The 25,722-nt window shown below is 45.7% G+C and overlaps 1 protein-coding gene across 6 annotated transcripts in view; it reads right to left on the bottom strand.

Annotated features, from left to right (window-relative positions):
* Positions 1-25,722, bottom strand: part of DCAF6 (DDB1 and CUL4 associated factor 6) — a 2,172,363-nt gene that overhangs the window by 1,526,770 nt on the left and 619,871 nt on the right. For all 6 annotated transcript variants that reach the window (XM_069636466.1, XM_069636467.1, XM_069636464.1 and 3 more), the window contains one exon: positions 12,585-12,720. In XM_069636466.1, coding sequence (XP_069492567.1) covers positions 12,585-12,720 — 136 coding nt within the window. The remainder of the gene's footprint in view (positions 1-12,584; positions 12,721-25,722) is intronic.

Genomic DNA, 25,722 nt, shown 5'->3' on the forward strand with positions numbered 1-25,722 from the left:
AACTTGTGGTGAAATGGCTATCGGAGGACCAGACTCCGCAATCCAGGCTGCTTGGCGCCGAGTTCTCCCCATACGTCCTGAATGAGATACTATGGCTGTGCCAAAACAGGGAGAGTGGGGAGAGCCGGTTGCTGAGACTAAGAAGGGCAGTGTGGCGCAGAGCATGCCAATTGGTAAACAACCCGGTCCCATGCTCCCCGCAGATACCATTGGTGGCGCTGGATGGGGTGGATACACAGGACAGATTGAATGTTAGAAGGGGGTGGGAACTGGTCAGGATAGCAACGGTTGGCGATATATGGGTGGAAGGGAAACCAAAGGATTTTGAAGGGTTGGTGGAGGATACCGGACTATATCAAGGACAGCACATAACGTACTGCCGACTTCGGCAGATTATTAAGAGCGAGTGGTCTGAAGCCGAGCTGGCCTCACAACCTGATGCAGTGATAGAAACATTTTATGATGTGTCAGAAGGAGGACAGAAGGTCTCCCGTATATATGAGCTGTTGATGTCAAAGATAGGAAAGGAGATTGTCCAGACGAGAATAAGTTGGGAGGAGGAAGTTGGGGATGCAAAGTCGAATGGGATGTGGAGAAGGGTTCAGGGGTATCACAAGAAGGTATCGAGAAACGTACGGTTGCAACAGATTCAGTTGTATGTAACCCAGAGCATACCTAACCGCTGGTAAAATTGCTAAGTTTAATCAGGCAGGAATACAAGCATGCCCGAGGTGTGGGACTATAGATGCAGGATGGTACATATGTTCTGGTTATGTGTGGAAATAAGCAGATTTTGGGAAGAAGTGGCTCAACTCATGGCTAGAGTGGTGATTACCTTGGAAGTGAATACCCTCTGGGCATGCCTCTTGGGAGGGTTCATTAGGAAGGTTAAGCATGTAAGCAAACTAAGATCTGGCGGATATACTGGTGAAACGTACAATAGCAATGAGCTGGAAAGCACGAATCAGACCGTCTGCACAAGTATGGTGGCGAGATCTAACAAAATGGGCGAATGTGGAGATAGTGGTGCAGCAAGAAGCCAGGGGGAGGAACGAGGATACAGAAGAGGGGGGACTGGCCGCCTGGAGACAACTAGTGGCAGAACTGTCTATGCAGGACCAAGTACGTCCGGACGGCACTGAGTCCTGATAAAGGACAGATTGTCAGGCAAGGCTTGATGGGGAGGAGGCAAAGTGGTGCAGTGCGAAGTAGGCCGGGGGAGGGGCCAGGGGAGAAAATGAATAGAAGCATACGACTATGCGGAGGTTTATGTGATCAATCGCAGTGATGCATGATTATATTCTGAAAAACCAATACATTTTTTTTTTAAACTCTTCTACCGGGGCTGAAGTGACATTTGGTAATTTCCCCCTTGCCACAACATATCCCACAAACATCTGACCACTTTTATCCCTATAACAAGAACCTGCTACAAAATATATAAAATCAGCATTGTGTATTGGTGTTTCTGTCTGACAAATCGCTCCTTGGTGTCAATAGGAAATCAGAAGTAGCTACGTAATCAGGCAGTTCAGTATCACCTGCGTCTCCATCTACTAAACTAGGAGTAGAGATCAGGATAGTGCGATGGGTGAAGAAATGAAAAAGTAACATCTAATATTTTTTGGACCTGGGCATGGACCTGTTGTATTTAGGTTGGTTTTGCAGTAATAATGCTACCACTAAACAGGGAAGAGTAACTTATTCTGGTGATGCTAGAACTGTGGTTATACAAAGCTGAAATGCTACTGCGGCTGCTGAATGTAGACAGCCAATTCCTTGCTACTGTATGCAATTGGTCTCTGATATTGGCCATGGATTTGTGTTAATACTGCCAATACAAACCTATTGCAATCATGACAATACAGGGTGAATTTCTACTTGTAAACAAGGAGACAATGCAGGAGCTTGAGATGGTGCATTCTTAGCAGTGTCAAGTGCCTTTTCTGGAGAGGTCCTGGGGTGCTGGCCTTCGTATAGCGTTGCAGCGGCTTAACTATTAGCTATCTCTGTGTACCCTAGTATCCACTGCCTGAAGTAGTACACCATACCTAAATATGCCCTCAGCTGTATAACAGGCTGAAGTTTAAAAATTTGAAAAAACACTTCTTTCCTGGAGGGAGCTATGTACCAATAACCAAACATAATCAGCCCCAGATAGTGTACCCTTTCCCTACAAAGCTGTAGTTTCTGCATGGATGCTTTGTTACCCTTATTCACTAATTCAATCAATAACACCTGTGCATCTTGTTGTCATGCTTCACATGATGGGAATGCTAAAAACAGATCATCTACATATTGTACAAACACTGATTTCCCGGGAAACTGAACATGAATATAATCTTTCTTGAGTTGCTGTGAGAAGAGTTTAGGTCATTCTGCATGGTCCAAGGGGAGACTAGTCCATGTATATTGAATTCCACTATAAGAAAATATGAACAAGAACATACTGTGGATCTATAGGGATAGAAGGAAAAACTAGCATAGGTCCACAACGGTCAAGTGAGTAGCAGTTGGGATACATGACATAATAGGAGCTGGGTTGGGTACCACTGGAAAGGGACTAACAAAAACCTACAGCTCTTCTATCTTGAACACATCTATATGTATCCTTCACCAGTATCTTGGGTGTTTCAGGGGCTTTAGTTTGACACTATAATGCCTTGTTTTAGAAAGGATTTTATTACTGTTGGTGTGCCTTTCCTAGCTTCTAGTCGTAAGTGGTACCGGGGGAATAAATGGCATCCTCTCAGACTGATCTATTTTAATTTATATTGGGCTCTGTATTTCTAATACAACATATTCCCCAGGTTGTCCTGGTTGGCTTCCATTCGGTGCTCCTTGACCCATCCCGCTTCCTCTTTTTGAATGGGGATTCACCTACTGTTTCTGGCACCTGAAATATCCCAGAAATTCTGGGAAATCAGGCGCCGGTAACGTTAGGCATGTTTCCCGGTCTCCCGCCGGAATTACCGACCGGATACAGTAAAACATATAATGAGGGCCATAGTCTTAAGGGTTAGCATTCTGAGCGGACAAGAATGCAAGGATTTCAAAGAACCTCCCATTAGGCACTTTAACACCAAATTCAAATCTCATACCGGAACAATAAAGGGACCGAAGGGAAGATATTCATCAGTCTCTTCAGTAAATGAACTACAAAAGGGATTTTAAAATAGGAACCCTTATCAAGTGAGCGCTACTAGGTAACCCTTAACTGTGGAAGCCTGAAGCCTCCAATGTACCAGATGTAGTAAGAATGATAACAGATGGAATGTTGGAAATTAAAAGGATCAATATTTTTAGCTCAGTACCAGCTGCAAAACTTGTCCCAACAGCAGCAGTACAGAGACTTGGTTGCTGGCCTTATAGCCGAAAGAAACACCTCCATTACATCTTTTGGAAGGTCCCAATCCTTGTATTTAACCCTCTCAGAAATCAGGCATGAAGGTTCAAAGTACTGATTTCTGGGTGAAGAATGCAACCTCCCTCCTCCTAGAGCAGATCCTCTCTTTGGGGGAAGACAAATTGGAGGGCAGATGGCCATCTCTAGAAGGTCCAGGTACCACGTTCTCCTGATGCAATCCAGAGCAATCAGGATCATGGATTTCCCAAAGTTCCTCAACCTCCTGATGGCATGAGGAATGGCGGGGACTGGTGAGAACGCGTACAGGAGTGGAAAATCCTTGTCCACTATGAACACGTCCCCTAGAGCTACTTTCGAGGGAATTACCTGGAGCAGAACAGGTTGCATTTCCTGTTGACACTGGACGCAAACAGATTAACTTGAGGGGTTCCCCAGAGGGCGAAGATCCCTAAAAGGACTTTCTGAGCTAACGCCCACTCGTGGGAGACAGTGATCTGCCTCAGAGTGTCTGCCGCTGTGCTTTCTTCTCCGACTAGGTGAACTTCTGTCAGAGAGATTCCCTTCTGTAGTGCCCAAAACCACAGCGGCATTGCCTCTCTGCACAGTGGCAGTGACCCTACACATCCTCTCTTATTGAGGTAATACATGGCCACTGTGTTGTCTGTCATTATCAGGACCTTTATATCCACAGGGCTGCCAAAAAGGTTCTCCTTTCATCATGTTCTTCCAACAATCCCACCACAGGAGATCCTGTGCAACCTTGTTCGGGACCTGAAGAAGGTCCGGTATTCTGCCAGAGAACTATGACCACTGAGATCTGAGGGCCCATTGAAGGGACCTCATTCTCAAATGGGCTTCTGGCACCAGGAAAATGCAGGATGCCATGAGACCGAGCAACTTCAGGAAATCGAAGGCCGGAAGATACTCAGCAATTTGAAACATTTGGACCATCTGCAAACCATGTTGAGCCTTGACTTGGGGGTGGGGGGCAAGGCTTTCCCCAAGGATGAGTCCAGGACCCAGGACCGCTTTAATAAATTAAAGCTTTTGAGAAGGTGTCACATGGGACTTATTGAAATTTAGGGAGAAGCCTTGCTTGTGAAGGAAGTGGCAAGTGTAGCTGAGATGACCTTGAGCCTGCTCGGGAGAGCTAGCCCTGATTAGCCAATCGCCCAAGTAGGGGTAGATGTGAATCCCTCCTGTCCTTAGGCTTGCTGCCACCACCGCCATCAGCTTGATGAAGACTCTTGGGGCAGAGGTGAGCCCGAAAGGCAGAACCCGAAATTGAAAATGGGAACCACCAATGGCGAACCTCATGTATTTTCTGTGCTTGGGATGGATTGGCATATGAAAGTAAGCATGATGAAGGTCCAGTGACACCAACCAATCCTAAAGTCGAAGGGCCTGAAGGATCTGCAAAGGAGTAACCATCTTGAACTTGTCCTTCCTGAGGAACTTGTTCAAGCATCTCAAGTCCAAGATTATTATTATTATTATTAGATGGTATTTATTGAGAGTGGACCTAGCTTCGAGAAGCAACAGAGTGCTCTACAGAGGTATACAACAGTACAGATATACAGCGGGGGGTGGGATATAGAAGGGCACAGAGGAGGGGAACAACTGTACCAGGTGGCAGGGAGGAGAGGGGCAGGCAGCGTCTAGCGAGTCAGGTGGAGAGATGGGTCACAGTCCTCCATCCTTCTTGGGAATTAGAAAATAAGTAGAGTACCAACCTTGATTCCACTACGCTACAGGCACTGACTCTATTGCACCTTTCTGGAGTGAGAATCTCCTGCCGGAGGAGCAGATGCAGATTGTTCAAGGATTGGCTTCCTGGAGGACAATCTGAGGTCTTTTTAGGAAAGGTCGGCAGTAGCCGTGAGCCACTGTCTGCAGTGTCCAAGCATTGGTGGTTATACCTCGTCAACTCTCCAAATGCTGAGTCAGCCCGCTCCACCCACACCCGCAGTCTTGTGAACCAGTGACACAAAGGGTTTTGGGGTTGTTGCAAAGGCAGAGGGCAAAGAGCAGAGGCTTAGAGAGGCACCTTACCTCCTCATCCTCGTGAAGTACAAAGGTGCTAGTCTTTGACCTCTCTGTGTGAACTGTCCTCTTCCCCTTGCAACTGAGGAATAAAAACAAAAAAAAAGCTACAAGCTGCCATCTTGGCTCCCTGTAATTTCTCCAAGCTCTTGTCAGCCTTGGAGCCGAAGAGCTGAGAGCCATCAAATGGCAAGTCCAATAGTCTGGACGTCAGGTGCAAAACCATGCAAATCTTCTGGTGACAATACTCGCTGCCATGGCTCTGCTTACGCAGTCTGAGGAATCTAAACCAGACTGGAGAGACTGGCCCATGGCATCACTGAACAAGGTCATCTCTCTCCTCTCCTTCAGGGATGTGCTCCGTTGCCAAAGCCCCTACACCCCACAAGCTGTGTGTGTACTTGCTAAAATGGATTTCTGAACTCTGACCTGGTGGGCAGAGGCTCAGAAGGCCAGCCTAGTTTCTTAGAACAGGGTAACCTTCTGGACAAGCCAGACCAATTAAGGTAGCTTGGCGACGGTCAAGACTAGGTCTCAGGAGGGGTGAGTGACTGAAAGACCTCAATAAGCACACATAGTAAAGGACACTTAAAAATCACTCCCAGTCAGGTGTAGATATATTAAAAATACATATACATGTATTTCAAGGCCTTTGAGTTTCAACACACAAATCAACACACAAATCAAATCACAGTAATACTTATGAAGCCAACACAATCCTATCTAAATACATATATACAAGACCAATGGGGTCTAAAGGGTTAATGCACGAAATGGGTCCACAACCCAAAAGGGGAAGGAAACAGGCAGTGCAAATAGTCTTTAATCCCTTCTGCATCCAACACAATCCTAAGAGGCAGTCCAATCCCTAAGAAGAGTGGAGCGTAATGCTCAAATGTACATGCAATGCAAGCGCACGGAGTAGTTCAAATGGGCAAACAGAGTCTCTTCAATGGTCTGTAGCAACTCAGGAAGGTGTGTGAGGTGATGAAGAATAGGGTCTCCCACTTGAGGGCAGAGTCGATTCCAAGAGTTGGGAATAGTTTGCACTAGCAGTGGAAAGGAGAGGGACCCTCAGGGGCCACTTGTGCGTAAAAATGGATGGAGGCGCTAGGGGCCACCGGCCAGGGTTGCGATTACTCACTGACCCCCGGCGCACTCCAGACCAAACTTCGACAGTCGAGTCCACTTGTTACGCTCACCTGGTCTCTGCAGGGGTGTTGGGGCACGGTTGGAGCCCTCCCTCGCCTTGGCTCCCCTGGATCACCCCTCTCTCCCTGTTGCTCCAGAGCCTGCTGTTCTGGATGCTGGTATTGCCCCTGAGAGAAGTTGAGAGGCAATGAGAATGGCGTGGTGGGTCGTGACTTCTCTCGACTCTCTCTTGCCAAAATGAATGGCACAAGCGTTTTCCCATGCAAGCTCACCTGTTGTGTTGTAATGTTGAGCTATCCGTCCTGCTTCTTATAGGAGGGGCGAGTAGAGTGGACCGAGTTGCTTCACTGGTCAGTGGAAGTGTTGATCCAGACTGGCTGCGACCAATCCACTTAGAACAACAAGTTACTTCTTACCTTGTAATGTTCTTTCGATGGGATGTTCCTCCGACATATTCCTTATCTTTGATAATTCGCCTCCACCTTGCTGGCCTCGGAAATTTTTTCTCTGTAGAGGGCGCTGCGCGTCGACGTCCGCCGAGTCGATGTCTCTCGACAGCCACCGTATCGGCGCTGACGTCACCATGCCCATAAATAGCCATGCGAGGCGTCCGTTGCTCAGTTCCGTTTTGTAGCATAAGATAAGTCATGCCTGAATTGGTTATTGACCTTGAAGGAGTGTAAGCTGCAACCACAAGGGAAGCATTACTGCGGGGATGGATGGGAGGGGCGATAAGGAATACGTCGGAGGAACATCCCATCGAAAGAACGTTACAAGGTAAGAAGTAACTTGTTCTTCGAAGGGATTGTGTCCTCCGACGTATCCCTTATCTTTGTTAGACTCCCATAGCAGTGGCATGTAATTGGAGGTGGGAGTAATAATGTCATGTATCCCTTTTAGGAATGAACCGCATGTAATACGGCTTTTCCAAATCTGGTCTCTCGACTAGTGGAGGAATCCAGGTTGTAAAATTTTGTGAATGTATGTGCGGACGACCATGTGGCAGCCGCACATATGTCTCGGACCGGTACCTATCTTTGGAGGGCCGAAGAGGCTGCGATACCCCTGGTTGAATGAGCCCTAAGATTTTGGGGTGGCTCTTTCCCTGCCAGTTTGTAACATTCCAGAATGGCCAAAATAATCCACCTGGAAATGGTCTGTTTTTTTATGGGTAGTCCCGACTTGTGACCTGAGTATCCTACAAACAGTTGGTCTGCTTGCCTAATCCTAGCCAGTCTGCTGATGTAAAAGGTCAGAGCTCGCCTTGGGTCCAGCCTATGTAGCCTTTCTTCCTCTTTCCCCGGATGGGGAGAAGGGTAGAACGAAGGTAAGGTCATTTTCTGAGTAATATGAAATTCAGAAACCACCTTTGGGAGGAAATTAGGCTTCACCTGTAGGACAACTTTGTTCTTATGGAAAAGTGTATGGGGGTGGGGTTTACAAGAGAGCGCTTGTAGCTCGCTCACCCTCCTAGCAAATGTTAGTGCTACCAATAGGACAGTTTTAAGTGTGAGAAATCTCAGCGAACAAGAGTGGAGTGGTTCGAATGGAGTACCCATTAGGAAGTTTAAGACTAAATTTAAGTCCCATAAGGGATCTTGGAATGGTCTTGGAGGATAAACATTAGTTAATCCCTTGAGAAACTGTATTACTAGAAGTAGTTTGAAATCCGATGGTTCCTCCGCACTGCGCTTGAAGATTGAAAGCGCTGCGAGAAAGCCTTTTACAGTGCCAACTTGAAGGCCTGAGTTTGCCAAGTAGAGTAGAAACGATAACACCGTTGGTGTACCACATGAAAAAGGGTCGATATTCCCTTCTCTACACCAGCTGCAAAATTTGTTCCAACGGCAGCGGTATAAAGACTTTGTTGCTGGCCTTCTGGCCGAAAGCAACACTTCCATGACGTCATCAGGGAGGTCCCAATCCTTGTACCTCACCCTTTCAGAAGCCAAGCGTGAAGGTTGAGGGTTCTGATGTCTGGATGGAGAACCTGACCTCCCTTCTGCGAGAGAAATAACAGGGACTGGTGGAAACGCGTAAAGGAGTGGGAACTCCCAGTCCACTACGAACGCGTCCCCTAGAGCTCCTCTCGGGGGAAATTCCCTTGAACAGAACAGATCGCACTTCCTGTTGGTGCTTGTGGCCAGATCCACCTGAGGGGTTCCCCAAAGGGCGAAGATCTCTTGAAGGACTTCCTGAGCTAGCTCCCACTCGTGGGAGACTGTGCTCTGCCTGCCCAGAGCGTCCACTGTCAAGTTCTTCTCTCCGGCTAGGTGGACTGCCGATAGAGAGATTCCTTCCTGAATTACCCAAAACCAGAGCTGCATTGCCTCTCTGCACAGTGGCAGTGACCCTACGCCTCCTCTTTTGTTGAGGTAGTGCATGGCCACCGTGTTGTCCGTCATTATCAGGACATCATTTTTCCCCTGTACTGATGGCAGGAAAGCTTTCAGCGCTAGTCTGATCGCCCTCAGCTCTAATAGGTTGATGTGTAGTCTGGACTCCGATGGAGACCAACGACCGCTGATGGTCAAGTCGTTGGCATGGGCTCCCCACCCCGTGAGTGAGGTGTCTGTGACTACTGTTATCTCCGGCCATGGTTGCCAAAACAGTTCTCCTTTCAAGATGTTCTCTGGATAGGCCCACCATAGAAGGTCGTGGGCTACCTTGTCCGGAATCCGGAGGAGATCTGTCATTCTCCCTGAGAATGGCGACCACTGAGATCTCAGTGCCCACTGAAGAGATCTCATTCTCAGGCGAACCTCTGGCACAAGGAAGATGCAGGATGCCATGAGGCCTAGCAACCTCAAAAAGTCAAAGGCTGGGAGACGTTGGGCATTTTGGAACTTGTTGACCATCTGCAGAATATCTTGAGCCCTCACCTCTGGTGGCAAGGCTTTTCCCAGGGAAGTGTCCAGGAACGCTCCAATGAACTAGAGTCTCTGTGATGGTATCATCTGTGACTTGTTTAAATTGAGGGAGAAGCCCAGTTTGTGAAGGAAGTGGCAGACATAATCTAGCTGGATCTGAGCTTGTTCCAAAGATACAGCCCTGATCAGCCAATCGTCCAGGTAGGAGTAGACGTGGATACCTTCCCTCCTTAGACTCGCAGGCACTACCGACATTAGCTTGGTGAAGACCCTCGGGCGGAGGTCAGCCCAAATGGCAGAACTCAAAATTGATAATGAGAGTCGCCAATTGCGAACCTCAGGCATTTCCTGTGTTTGAGATGGATTGGCACATGGAAATAAGCATCCTGAAGGTCCAGAGATACCAGCCAGTCCTGGAGCTGGAGGGCCTGAAGGATCTGAGAGAGAATTACCATCTTGAACTAGTCCTTCCTGAGGAACTTGTTCAATTCTCGTAAGTCCAGGGTGGGTCTCAGCCCTCCGCCCTTCTTTGGTATGAGAAAGTAGGGGGAGTACCAGCCCTTGTTCCAGTCCGCTAGAGGTACCGGTTCTATGGCACCATTCTCTAGCAGGTCTATAATTTCCTGCAAGAGGAGCGGATCTGGAACTTTTAGAGAGCTGTGCCCCGGTGGATGACTGAGGGATGTGTAGAAAGGGTAGGCAGTAACCATGGGCAACTGTCTCCAATGCCCAAGCATCTGACGTTATAGCCTGCCATTCCGTCAGATGGTGAGTTAACCTGCCCCCTACAGGTGTTTTGTGTGGAAAGACCTCAGAGTGGTTTGGGGGCGGCTGATGCAGATGCTGAGGGTAAAGAGGCACCTGCTGCTGCGGCTTTAGTACTTTTGACCCGTCCACCTGGGGTGGATCTCCTTTGGCCTCTTTGAGCCGGCTGTCCTCTGCCTTTCCCGAATGCGGAATAATTGCGAAAGGACTTTCCTCTCCCAGAGGTTCCTGAGGGGCGAAAAGGAGTTTGGCGGATTGCAGCTCCTAACGATTTTGCCGCTGCTTTAGATGTCTGCAACTTTTCCATCAGCCTTTTTACCGAATAAAGAAGAGCCGTCAAAGGGCATATTCAAAAGTATGGCCTGTACATCTGGAGCAAAGCCAGACTTTCGCAACCACGTATGCCTGCGGATTGTCGTACTTGCCGCCATGGCCCTGCTGATACTCTCAGCGGAATCGATGCCAGTTGGAAGTGACTCGCACATGGCATCTTTGCCATCTTTAATAATGTTAAGGAAGGCTTCCCTTTCCTCTCCTTCGGGTATGCAGTCAGCCGCTGATGAAGCACACTCCCGCAGTGTGTGACTGAACCTGGCGAGCGTACAGGTGGCGTTGATGGACTTCAACGCCATACTACAAGCAGAAAATACTTTTTTGCCATAGAATCGTACCTTTTGTCATCTATATCCTGTGGGACAGTAGGGTAAGCGGACCTGCTGCTTGATGAAGTTGCCGCTTGAACCACCAAGCTCTCTCGAGTCGGGTGTTTTTGATAAGTATTCAGGGTCAGCCGCAGCTACCCTATACTTGGCTGACAATCTTTTATCGACTGCAGGGATAACCTCAGGAGTTTCCCAATTAGATGAAATCTTTCTTTGTAAGGCTGCATGGAAGGGGACCCCAGGATCCTCCTGTGGACCTTTGTCTAATATGTCTGTCAGGTCATCCTGTTGAAAAACAGGTGAAGGTGCAGACAAACCCAAAAATTCAATAATCCTTGCCATCAGGGTTCTATAGGGTGTTTCGGCATGTTCCCCTGTGTCTGGTTTAACAATTTCCACTTCTGGGGAAGTTTCCAGCCCACTTGCCTCATGTAATGATTCCTGTAGGTCTTTCAACCTTCTTTCCTCAGAGGTAAAATCCTCTGAAACAGGTAGTGTGGTCCTCTGCAACCCGAAGGTTTCCTGGTCAGAATCCTCCCCTTCTTCATAGATTGAAGATAATCCGGGGTACTCTGACCTCGGAAATGGTGTAAAACCCATTTCTATGGCAGAAGGAGCCAAACTCGTCATTATTGGGCGAGAAAACGTCGATGTCGTCGACGCCGATGTGACAGGCTTCGAAGGCGCCGAGAACGGCGTAGAGAAAACTGGAAGAGGCCTAGAAGAACTCGAGAGGATCGGGATCCTACTCGAGGATGTCGATGACGGTCTCGGCGTCGTGCCGGAGGCTCTTGGTATCACCGTTGGCTGTGAAGTAGCCGTGGTTTTCTCTTTCATCGGCGTCAACGTCAACAATGGCGTCGAGTCGATCGACCGATGCGTCGAAGAACCCTTCGACAACGCCGTCGATGGCGCCGATCCATGCGTCGAAGGGACCTTCGACGACGGCGTCGAAGACGGTGCCTTCTTACCCGATGGCAGTCAGCTCGAGATGTCAACTTGCTGGGAAGCTTAGCTGCTTTCTGTCAGGTGAGGAGTCTGTCAAAGATTATCGCGAATGATGGCGATGTTTCTTTGTTTTTTATGCAAGGACAAGTGACGAGATCTAGATCTCGAGCTCTTTGAATGTTTAGAGCGCTTCTTCACAGGGGAAATCACCCAGGATTCGTCCGACGACCACCTTTTGCAAGGGGTTGTTGAAAGAGATTTAGAAAGGGGCCTACGTGCAGTGAGCTGCCCCTTCCTCTCCCTCAAGACCTTCACAGTAATCGACTGATGTGAACTGCAGTCGTCAGTTTTATCGTCCCAGAAACCAAAGACAGATCTGATGTGGATCCGTAATGAACATTTAAGCTCCACAATCGTAACACCTTTTAAAACTAGTTTTCGATGTAGACATCAGCGATGAACCATCCGAAGCGTGCCGAGCATGCAGAAAAACTTAACTAAGGCAACGGGCACCGCGTGAGCTACTTGTACCAGCATCAACGTCAAGGCCAAGTACAGTGTGAAGGCCGTCGAGGGTCATGAGTCGACAACACAAAACACCCACTACTATGGAAAAAAGTTTGCGAAGCTGCAAGCAGACTTACGAATATATAATCAAAGATGAGGAATACATGGGAGGACACAATCCATTTGAAAAAGGCTTACTGAAAAGTATTACAAAAAATACATCATTGGGAAATACAGACCAACATTGTAATAACATGATCCATTTCATACCTGTTGCTCTAGTGCCAAGCATGCGACGGTCATAAATTCTCACCGAACTATCCGAACAACCAACAGCAAGATAATAAGGCAAAGGTGGACAGATTGAAATAGATGTAGCAGCTCGCCCACAGTTAATTAATATGTCCTAGAGAAAGAAATACAAGCTATTATTAAGTACTTATCATCAAAATGTATTATTTTTTTTTAAGGTATACCAGTTTTTATTTTTCGAGCATACACATGCAAAATGTAATAGGAAGATCAACCCTTGTCCTATAGACATACCCCAACCAATGTTCCCTCTAATTTCTTTGGGCTGTGTGCGCAAAAGAAAAGTTGTGTGCGGGCTGTTTTTCAGTCATGTGCGCAACTGAGTGATGCGCTGCCAGACCGGGGGTGGTCGGCGCCGGCGCGGCGCCCCACCAGTGAGCAATGCTTAGTGATCAGATTCCACAGTGTGCAAGCGAGGAATGTGAATTTGCGGCACAACAAGCTCTACTTCAAGGGACATTTGGGTGCTCTATTCTCCTCCCAAGACTTTAGCTCATCTCAAATTGTGTCCTTTTACATCTCTAAACATTAGCAAGATCTTTCATTTTATGATGGGTTGGTACAAGTCAAGAACAGAGGGGTTCTTGTAGTGGAACACAGATTCTGCCTCACAAATTAATATTAGCACAGCATTAGCTTCTCCATTCACTAAATGTATGGAATATAAAGGAAATGCTTTCTATTGGTTTAATGAAATAAACAGTACATGAACATGATTAATGACAAAGACGACTTAATAGAAGGTGGGGTATGACACACAAAGCAACACAAAAATAGTTGTACAGAGGAACTGCACACAACCACAAGCAGAAGCAAAGCCGCAGAGCAGGGAACTGGCTACTAAGTGTGGATACAGACCAACAAAGGTTCACAGGTGTAAACCCTTCCGCTGCATCTTGACACTCTGACCTTACAGTATGAAAGGGGGTTACAGGCATCCAATGAGCGATAACCCTGGGAGATGAGCAGGGAGTCTTGGACGAGATCCTTGAAAACACTCAGCATTACCTGAGCAGCGCGTGCACAATTGGCCAGTGACAACTGGTATACACTGTGTCCTTGCCACTGTACACAGGATGCCGTGCTGCTCAGATGACAGTATGCACATGACACACAGTGTCCTCCCCAGGCCCAAACACATTATGCATACACGAAGAGCCCCCGCTTACAGTGTACACAGATGAAGCCCCTGGACGGTACAGAGCATGTGCCAACAATGTGCACAGCCGGTCTGACCTCTGTGCTTCTACAGTCCTTCAGTACACACGTGTGCCATGCTTCGATCGTGACGAGTATGTTGTATGTTAATGTTATAAACCCTCTGCTTCAGATGTGAATGTGCATGCCATCTTCTCTATATCTGTGCATGACCACGTTATTGTGTGCAACACCCACCTGCCAACCTTCATGGAGTGAGTCGAGGCAAATTCGGACATGGATGCTATGTGTGACATGAGCATTTGAATTTGAAACACAATCTTTCACCCTCCCGCAGCCTTTCATATCCCCATGAGAGCACCGTCATACCCATCCCCATGAATAATTAATGGGAGATCAAATACATAAATTCATACTCAATACACCTAAATGAGATCACAGTGTTGTGCATTGCATTTCGCTGCAATACAAAATTGAACACAATTCATCATGACGAATACCCATTCTTGTCATGGTCTCCCCCTCCCATGCATGACGCAAGAGTTGATTTTAGCTACAGCCGGCAATTATTCGCACCAGTACCACGAGATAATCTGCGATCCTTTTCTCATTAACCTGCATAGCGCATAATATTTGTGTTTAGCAGATTTGTGAAAGTGATTATGGGTCAGCATTTCGGGTGCTGCACAGTTCGGTGGTCGCACGCAATCTAATGTCAACTCCTCAGACTGGTATTGCAACGCATGTCTGCCTCCTGGCCCCCCTGTTAATCCAATGTTTGCATATACATTGTGAAGGGGAATGCATTCATATTACGCAGATGGTGTAAAAAGAATTGGGTGAGACTGAGATTGTTACAGGTAGTGCATTCTGGGAGATGTATTCTTGATTTAAAATGCCGAACACATTCATAAATGAAAGCATAGGGCGTTGTAGAATGTTCACATCCGATAGAAACATCTGCAACCTAGCCCAAGGCATTAACAACATAAATATAGTTCAAGCATGAAATAGTCCAGATAACGTTGTAGACCTATATATTTAAAGGATAATCAGGCCCCTTTGTTTGCTACAGCACTGTATTTTCCGAGTTTAACTGCTGATTTTTATAATTCTGTAATTTTACAAAGTATTGAGGCGTGCTAGAGCAGTCTTGGACCACAGTGGCAGTTCTACACAAAACATATGCGTCTCTCCCTATCAAAACTTAACAGGCAGGTCGGCAATTCTGATATATATAATTCCAGTTCGTGTACAGGTATCTACAAACTAGGGCCCACGGCCACGTTTATTTTCTGGGCCATCTTCGAAAAGAGGAAGTATTTACGGAGGTCAGGTGAGGGCAAGAGTCTCAGCAAAGCACTGCACAATTCCCACAGCTCTAATGTGATGCTAGGAGGAGAGACAACATCCCATTCCCAAGAGCTGTCAGCAAGTCCCAGACCCACGCACGCACTGAATATGTCACACATACCATTCTCCGTGAACACACACTTAGCCCGGGGCCTCTGTCACTAGGATGGCAACGCGAGTCTCCTTTAGATCTGAGACTCTCCTTTGGCGGCGTAAGCAAACGTGGATTACAGGGAAATCAGACGATTATTCGGCGCTCCTGTCGCCGACCCGCCGAGACTGACTCTGGCCGAGACTGACAAGCTTTTCAGAGGCACACCACACACTTTCACTGTCACATGCCTATATTGAATGGGGGATGGGGGTAGGTACAATCATTGCATGTATCCAATGTTGCAGAATGCTTGCACTGTGTCGTCGTAATACGACCACGGTTTCAGAGCAAAAACCGGATATCCCTGGAGCCACAAAATGCACCCTCTTGCCAAAAGAAACACGCAGGGACTACCTCCACAACCAACCAACTTGTGCACCATTTATTTCAGAATACAACCACTCCATGGCATACATGGGGATAGTGGTTCCACTGTACTAGTACCCACTCACAGGTTATAGCAACATTGGGCACTGGAACTTAAGAGGGAGCAGGTGCCAAAGCGCTCACTAAGCACTGGTGCACAATACATATGGTTTCTCGTTCTGTCGGTAAGCAAGGTCTCTTCTATGCACCCATCATACCATAGTACTACCTACCTACCTAGGCTAGGTGCACACTGCGCTGCATGGCATGGGGCCCGAGCCGGGCGGCAGCTCTTAAATTCTTCACAGGGGGCCGGGTCAGGAAGGTGGTAGCAGCTCGAGCTCGGAGCTAGTCCTCGCAGTCAGCAGCACGTGCCAGCACCACTGTGCAGGAACGGGGCGTCTCTCACACCACTACTGCACAAGTGCGCATGCGGGATGAACTCAGGGCACGTGCATTTGGGCCCGGGGCTGGGCGGTGGCTCGGCTCCCTATGCGCAAATGCTGCAGACTTCACTGCGCAGCCACGGACATGAGCCATCAGCACAGCAGCAGCACGAGTAGATGCAGGCCTGCCAGCCCCAGGAGGCAGCAATGTTCGGGTCTTTGACTTGGATTGTCAATCTAATCAGTCACGAACGTGCTGCCTCCTGCTGGGCCTGCATCTACCCGTGCCGTCACTCGTCAGCGTAATCATTTCCTTTCCATTGGAAAGGAAATTATTCCAGGCAAATAATGTTCGGGGCTAGCCTTTGTTTGTAGCCCCGCGATCTTCATCCGGGGCTACAAGCAAAGGATCCGGGGCTATAGCCCCTCTAGCCCCCCCCCTAGCAACGACCCTGATTCAATCTGAACTTACACAAAGCCAGTCTCTAAAGTTAATACAGGGAAGCAGGAAGGACAAGGGGGGAAACCGTGCTACGGGCGCACAGTACGTTCTTTTGAGGGCACTCAGACCATTTCTAGCCGGTGGGCTATTGAGTACGAGGTGGCCACACACTCATCTTGGCAGGGATTGTGCGAAAATGGCTCAGAGGCCGCGCATGCAGCAGGTCTTTAGGCCTATGTTGCTGGTGGAATCTCTGCTCCAATCAGAAGCGGGGGATGTCAGAGAGGCGGGGTCAGGCACACAAGGAAGCGGGAAGGACAAGGGGGGAAACCGCACTACGGGCGCACAGTACGTTCTTTTGAGGGCACTCAGACCATTTCTAGCCGGTGGGCTATGGAGTAGGAGGTGGCCACACACTCATCTTGCTAGGGATGGCCTAAAAATTATGAATAATAATGAATAATGAAGGGAGGGAGGGCTGGGAAGCACACTGCGCAGTAAAGAAAAGGATATGCGCGGCTCCAGGATCAAAGGTGCGCGGCCGCACAGCCGCGCACCTTACAGGGAACATTGAGGTCCCCAACACAGGCTGGGGTCAAGCATTTAAATGTTCCCTTACATAAAGTTTATGTTACAAACATTATATCAAGTGCATCTTTGCATCTTACATGTCTTTTTTGCCCCACATCCAATGACGTTATGCCACAGTGAATGCAGACTTTGTCCTCTCCTCCCACGTTAAAGTGCTAAACCCGTAGGTCACTAAAAGGATGACTGGCTACCATTATACATTAATTTACTATGAAAAGGCGGGCATTCATAAAAATAAAATAATATAGAGGTGGCAAAAGTGTCACACATAAAAAGATGGAATAAAAAGACAAACACTGACATCATACAATTACCATGATTCATTGGTATTTTTACCATTTCAACAAGTGCAAAAGACTCCCCTAAATGTAAGAAACTTCTTAGAGTGTGTACGTCATAAACTCACATTAAAAGTAAAAACAGTTTATCAAGTCATACTTCCACTGTTCATCATCAAAGAGATAGTCATCCAATTATTGTCTATTAGCAGTAAGGCAAGTACCATGTTAATAAGCATACAAATATTTTTCAGTGGTACTAAAATAATAATCTTGGGTTTCAAAATACATTTCCCTTGGCAATCTCCAAGATATAGCCTACCAGTACATTTGTAGAGTTAGACATGTGGCAAGTGTAGGGATATCATCCACACTTATCGTCCATGGTGGACAACTACTTACACAGGGTACCCCAGTGGGAGGCACAAAAAGGTTGAAGCAATGAAGTTATTTGATCAAAATTAGGGTGTAACTCTTAAAAACAACCAAAAAATCTTAGGATGCTTTTCCAATCACAAATTGTAATCAAAGAAAGAAAGTCTCTTAAAACATTCCAGGAAGTAGGTACCTTCCACCAATGCTCGAATTACAATCATTGATCCTGGTTTTTGAGTTACAGGGTTTCCAAACACTAATAGGTTCAGTACAAGGTTTAAGCCCTCCCTAGACAGCATCTCTGTGCTTGGAAAAGTCTGTAAGTCTCTTCCAGAAGGTCGAAGCACTGGCTGAGTCTTTACAGACTCACTCTCCCAGGGTCTCAGGGTCAAGTCAGGGCTTGCCCTATGATGAACTCTCTGCTCTAGGGTCCTGGCCCCTGAGACACCACCTTGCTGATCACCATAGTCGTAAATTCCCTGAACCCAGTGAGATTGCACCATCTCTTTCCTCCTCCCACCAACTCTAGATTCTGCCCTGGAACGACCTGGTCCACTGGAACCGCTCCTCTCTTTCTTTCCAGTAGGTGTATTGTAAGAAAGGCAAGGTATCAACAGTAAGACGGACACAAGTGACGACAGTTCAAGGGTGTTTATTGAACTTCAACAAGGGTATGATGAACACCTATCTAATCCTAAATCTACAGATCGGAGCAAGCTACGACCATCAAATAATAAAAAAATACAGCCCCAGTGGTGTCTTGTCAAATTAAAAGGGCCTATACTAAACAAAAACTATTGCCAATCATTACCTCTAATTATAAATAGTGTGTGGGTAGTGTTTATGGAAAAGAAAGACGTGTTCACAAAAATGATATGGCAGGATGTTCGGGCCATTGGCCTCCCTTCCCCACGTTTTCAGCACAGGACAAGGCAGTTCACTGAAGCGTAGCACAATCTCTGGCTTCTTCGGCACGAGGATACAGTTCAATTACTAGCATCAGGGCCTTCTGTGCTCAAGTCTCTTTACTTATCAAAGTCTCTTGATTCAAGGAAATTGGAACCAAAGTCTTTCCGAAGTGTAGCAGTTTTGCTCTTTGTGGTGCTCTCCGTTGGTCGATGATTTCTCTGCCTATGGAAATCCTGGGAAGATGAAACTTGTTGTGGGCTCCTTAAAGGCATGGCACATGAAAATAAGATCCACAGGGACCTTCGATGACTTCTTGTGGCGATAGGTGCATAGATCACTTGTGGTGTCGGGATGCAGAATATTGCGGTTTTCAACTTTTGATTCTTCGATTCTACAGCTGCAGCATGGCCCTCTGGACGGATTCTGGCGATCCGCACTCGACCACCGACCCTCACCAAGATTGGACCTTCGGGACGTCTTCGTTGGATTCCGGTGGCAGGACCTTCTCCGGCAGGAAAAATTATGGCAAAGATTTATGTATGTATGCATCTCTTTAAATTTGTAAAGCACAAAAGCCAAGGTCCGAGGGCATCTGGGCGCTGGCTGGAGACCGAAAGAGGCAGGAGAGTCTAGCCTTAAACAGGAAAGTCTTCAATACTTTCCAAAAACAGAAGTGATCCAAGACCTTGCACAAGGTCAGGGGAAGACATATCCATAGCGTAGGTGCAAGGACAGAAGGAACTACCAGTTGAACGAAGAATACGAGTAGGTAGGAAAGCCTCAAGTTTACTGGAGGAAAGTAGGACCTAAGAAGTGAAAGGCACGGTAAATGGAGTGTGGGTATAGTGTGTTTGGCAGTGTTCGGGTGGTGGAGTGCAAAACCAGTCTTGAACTCGGAGTAATAATCAAATTATTTTTCCTTTTGAAGTAAGCATATTTAACCTGGTTTGTTAGCATGTTAGCATGCCGGGAAAGACTATTACAAAAAACAAACGCTATAATTTGAGGAAAAGCAAACCTTATGGGAAACGTTCTGGGTACCAGCGTGAGGAGAGAGAACCCACTAACAATGATCAATGAACATTGTGCGAAAGTAAATATCTCTCCATCTACAACCCTTAACTTAAATGCACAGACTCGTAAAAATAAACCTAATCGGGGCTCCACCCATATTACTGACTTTTTCAAACCAGGAACGGAATCTCAGCCGAGCAAAGGTAATCCTGCCCGCCCTGTCATTACGGTGGAGGTTCATCCACAGAAAGTAGGTGTGGGAGACTTGACTTCTCCTTCTAAACCATACAAAGCAATTGACGATAATTCTTTATTGGATGTATGCTACCGCCTGTGCGGTACTAATCGTGCGACGGCAGATGCTGAAGTCGCTATGGCAAACTGTATGCATGATACCTCTAATGCACAATCTCATGAGGTATCGCGCTCATTGAATAAACCTTGCCTGCGTCTGTCTAGTACCCTTTCTTTATTGCCTTTGTCTGGTTTACCCAGTTACCAGACATCTGTACTGCCTAGGCAGGGTGATGTTATTAATATCACTGACCGGAATGACCCATTGCCAAAGAGAAAGCTACTACTCCTACCGCACCTACTACATTTCCATCGATTGGGCTTTTACATTTTGCCCTAAAAAATGTCATTAAAATAACTGATCAAATTTATTACCAAACTGAAAAAAATTATCACATTTTAGAATCATTAATGATATCTAAAGACACCCTGCATTTGAGAACTCTGACAGAAACATTAATGATAGTCATAGGGAAGTAGTAGTTGAACAAGTACCTTTAGCCCAACCCGTGAAGTCTAATGAAGTGGGCAATTCTTATAATATTACAGAATCTCCTTTAACATACTTAACTCATTAACAAAGGAGGAAGCAAATGAAACAAAGAAAACATTGGCTGCCCTCTGTACTATTTATTAGTACCGATGATGAAATAAACGACATCAGCCAACCATTGAACTCCACGGTTACATCATTAATAGCTGCCAAAGCTAAAGCAAAGCGTCTTAGGAAGCGCTTTAACATGAAGAAAAAAAGGGCCTCTGCGAAATTAGGGACTCTGACTTGTTGGCTGGCCACTAATGATAAAGTTAAAGAGAAAAAAGCCACAGTTTCTATTGCTCATAGCAACAAAGATGAATCATCTTTAGAAACTGATGGTAACAACATTCAAGATCTCCGAGAGAGACAACCACGCAAAAACTCTCATGAAATTGTGTCTATTGGAAAAGAAGCATTTAAAGATTGCAAAACTTCCCCGAACAATAGAGTGGCTGCCATCAGTGAAAGCTTGGACAAACACACCAAGAAAACAACAGTCCTGTTTTACTTGAACTTTGTGCAAAGATTCCCGCATTGCGCATATTAAAATCTTGCGACTGAGTTTGTTCAACCTTTGAAAAGGCAGTTTGGTGCTATATCACTTGTCCATTGTATTCTACCCACCATGGCTACCCTTATTCGTACCCAAGAGGAATCTCTGAATTTCCTTGGATATGACCTTGATATTGAAATATCTGAACCGAATGTATGCCATCCTTGTGACCATTGTGGTACTTCTAAGCCATAAACTGCTCCTATTATAACTGGGCAAACAGAAAGATCTGCAGAAAATCAAGCGGGGTGGAAATGGCTTAAGAAGTTATTGGGGGCAATTAGAGGTTTCTCAACCATGAGCGATACAAAATGACATCATGGAACACACAAGGTCATAATCATTTCCTTAGGGTAGGTGGTTCACTCGATGGCCTTATTAAATATCCCATTTTCATTTTGAAGGAAACATGGCTATTGAATGACTTTCATGTTGACACTCGTTGTATATACCGGCGAAATGCAAAAAAAGGCGAGAAAGGCCGCCCTTATGGTGGCTTGCTCACCGGTATCAGCCACGGTTTTTGGGCTAGTGAAATCTCTCTCCCTTCCGACAATGAATTTAGCTGTTCAAATTAAAGCGAAAAATGGTATAGCCATTCCTAATATCTTGGTCATAAATATTTATGGCCCCCCTACTAAAGAGTGTACGATGGACACACATGAACTTTTAGACATTCTATTAACTAAGTGGTGTATGATTGAGGGTAATGATGTTGTTTTTGGTGGCGATTTCAATGCTTCTTGTGGGGTTATGAAGGTGGCATTTGATAACATTCTTCCCAATAATGTAATGGTTAAAGAAAAGAGAAATGTCAGAGGCAGAGTGTGGTCTAATTATTTACAAGATTAGGAAATATGGTCTCTCAATGGAAGAGCTGCAAGTGACAATCCAGGCAAGTGTACCTGGCATAATGGAAAGAAATCTGCCACTCCTGATTACATATGTGGGAATACAGCCGCCTTTAACTATATGAGTGACTTTGAAGTCATTCCGCTATTATATAGTGACAATTTTTTGATTGAAGCCACCTTTCTTTTGTCCTTGCCTAGTGCAACTATTCGGGGTCCCACTAACATTGAGGTCTCAAACAGTGGAACTAAAATGAAATGGAATCAAACTAAAATCAAGAAAATGTCTAAGAATAAATTTCCTGGGTGGATTAACGCTAGAAATTGGTTACCTAGACTTTACTGAAATTGAGACCTTGATTAGTAAATGGACTACTGAAGTGGCCTTAACCCCGATTGTTGCACCCCGATTGTTGCATCTGGTAAGACCCATGCATCTCCCTATGATGGAGAGTTTGTGGTTAAAAGGCATACCCGTCGCCATGAACTTCGACAATTAAAAGTGTCTTCTATTGTGTGGGCTAAATATATTACACAAAGAAAACTCTTTCGAGCCTGGTGTAAGCATCACTGCCTTGAAAAAAATAATTCTAAATGGCAGAAGCTGATAGGAACCCTACAAAGGGGAGATAGCAGATCCATCTGGAAAGTGTTAAACCAGGTTAGAGGCGATTGTTTGCTCCAACCCCTAAATGCAATTGGAGAGGAAATATGGGCTACATTTATCTCAGAGAACATGTATGATAATAAGATAGAAGAAAAAGTAGTCGATACGTTAGAATCCTCGCCATTGGTTTTCAACAGAATTGACATAATTAAAATCATAACCAAGCTTAATAACTCGAGAGTACCTGCGCCTAATGGCCTAGCTTCTATTGTTGTTAAGCATGTTCCTATAAGCTGGTCTTTGGTCCTAACCATTCGTTATAAAAAAAAGGTGTGTATTCAAAAATGAATACCGGTGTTGTTGACATATTCCATTTTGATCCTTGTGTTTAAAGCCGGTTCTAGAATCAGGCCTGAAAATTGTAGGACCCTCTCTATATTGGATACAACGAGTCAAATATTAGCAGCTATTGTTTTAAATCACTTGCAAAGTTGGACGGATGAGAATAAGATACGTCACCCCTTTCTGTCTGTATTTAGAGCTGGGACCAGCACGATCTATAATATTTGACTTCTTGATGCCATTATAACTAGGGCTAAACAACATTCTAACCCATCTGTTTGTGTTACGTATGTCGACTTCAGCTCTGCTTTTGTGTCGACTAATAAAATATGGGAGATTCTATCGGACTATGTGTGTCCTACATGGTTATTGGAAATCTTAATAAAGTTACATAAAAATAATTCTGCCTGTGTTCGACTTGATAAAGACGATCGATTATCTAGCCCAATAAAAATTATTAAGGGAGTGAAACAAGGCTGTCTTTTGGCTGCACTCCTCATTAATTTGTATATGGCAGAATTGATTCAGCAACTCGAAAAACATTCTTACTGCCCGGTTATATTGAAAACTACCAAGGCCACAGCATTACTGTATGCTGATGACCTTGTAATAGTAGATCATACGTTAAGGGGTATGAAAGCAATTGTGGAAGAACTGAGCCGATTCTCTAATGAACATGGTATGATTATAAATCTAAAAAAGACCAAGGCTATGCTGATTACATCTAGTTTAGTTTAGTTTATTTTCTTATATAGGGCGGCTAACCCAAAGGTATCTGGGCGCTTAACTTGGGTACAGATGGTGGGTTACAGAACACCATACAACGCAGTCACATAAATATAATACAGGTAACACATAGTGCAAGTCGTAGGGGCAACGATATATACACAGCGCAATATATATACATATACAACAACGCCAATAATCGTACTACTACCCGGTCCAAGAACCCCTCTTCCACACTAACGCAAACTACCAATACCACTTACAAAACTCCCCCAAAAATCACACTTCCAGAGACACCCTTTCTCACAAAACTTCGCTAACTGCCAACCTTGACAGTACCCTAATGCTAACAGGGTCCCTTATAAACTCTAGATCAATGGTAGCCCATGCTACTGAAATTGCAGACATCTTAAATAATGACAATCTTGATTTAGTGGCCATAACTGAGACTTGGCTACATGAGGCCGCAGGACCAAGTCTCATGTTAGCAGTTACTGACTATTACCAAATTATTAGAGTGGACCGGCCTAATGCCAGAGGTGGCGGCCTAGCCATCATCTTCAAAACAACCCACCCTATTAGACTTGCCACCCCAGCTCGCTTTACAAGCTGTGAAACACTCACCGCCAAACTGCCCCTCTATAACAACCGTACCATAACTATCCACTTGATATGTAGACCCCATGGGCCTCTAGGATCCTTCAAAGATGACCTAACTAGTCTCCTAGCCGACAACACCAAAGATCACTCTCAAACACTACTGTTGGGAGATTTCAATCTAGGCTTCAATGACGCTGACAACAAACATGCTGAATCTATTGCTGCCCTACTAAATGACTACGGTCTTACTCAAAAGTCTTCTCACTAACGCATATCAAAGGAAGGACCCTAGACTGGGTATCTGAACTAAACTAACATCAACATTACCGATATTGTCCCACAATCCTGGACAGATCATCACTTAATAAACTTCTCTGCCGCTTTAGACCTCCTCAGCCCCACGCCTAAAAACGTGGCACCACCTCTCCCTACCAGAAATAAGAAGGATATTACTGCTGAAAAACATATCTCTCTCTCCTCCCAGCCATCGCTGGAATGGAAAATGACCCTGACGCACTGGTAAATACCTTTAACACTGCTATGACTAAGGCAATGGACACGATTGCTCCTGTCAAACTGCGTAAAGCTAGGCAAGTAGCGCACCTGAATGCCTGGTTCACCCCTCAACTCAAATCCTTAAGGTCACAAAAAAGGAAACTCCAGTCTATTTGGCGCTACTCCCCCTCTGAAAATAACAAAAATAACTTAACGGAATTTGCGAGAATGTACAAAAAAGAAATAATCAAAGCCAAAAAGAACACCTTCAATGACGGGATTGAGAAAGCTAAATCTAACACTAAAGAATTATTCTCCACCCTCCGCGAATTAGAATCCCCAATTCAACCGGTAGACAATGCCCCAAAGGATAATGCACGGTGTACTAACATACAAAATGCTCTATCAAATAAAATGTTGTCCTTACAATGCAAAATTGCTAAAAAAAAAAAGGCCTCACTACCACTCACTGACCAACAAACTAGCCAACCCTCGGTGACTAGGACAACCACATCCTTTAGATTCAAGACTGTCTCCATAACTGAAACAGAAAAAATAATACTCTCCCTCAAACCTTCTAACTGTAAAGGCAACACATGCCCAGCATAGATAATAAAGGATGCAGCTAGAGACCTAGCTCCTTTTATCTCCAAGTTGATAAACTTCTCATTTAAAACTAATACAGTACCGGCTAATCTTAAAGAATCCTGGGTTCTACCATTGCTAAAAAAACAAACCCTGGACCCCACTATCCCTACCAATTACAGACCCATCACCATTGTGCCATTTCTACTTAAAATCTTAGATAGAGCTGCTTACATACAAATTCAGGACTATCTGGAAGCCAACCACCTACTTGGCTCACAACAATCGGGCTCCCGCCCTCTCCATGGCACTGAAACAGCGTTGCTAGACCTTAAAGCCCAAATTGAAGAATTAAAGGATAATGGAAAAATAGCTTTGCTACTCCTACTGGACTTGTCGGCAGCGTTTGACTTGGTGGATCACGTAGTGCTATGCAACCATCTCCAATCTGCCGCCAACTTCACCAAAGATGCTATAGC

Source organism: Ambystoma mexicanum, chromosome 7p (genome assembly GCF_040938575.1).
Source record: "Ambystoma mexicanum isolate Mex_15411 chromosome 7p, UKY_AmexF1_1, whole genome shotgun sequence".
Taxonomy (NCBI): Eukaryota; Metazoa; Chordata; class Amphibia; order Caudata; family Ambystomatidae; genus Ambystoma; species Ambystoma mexicanum.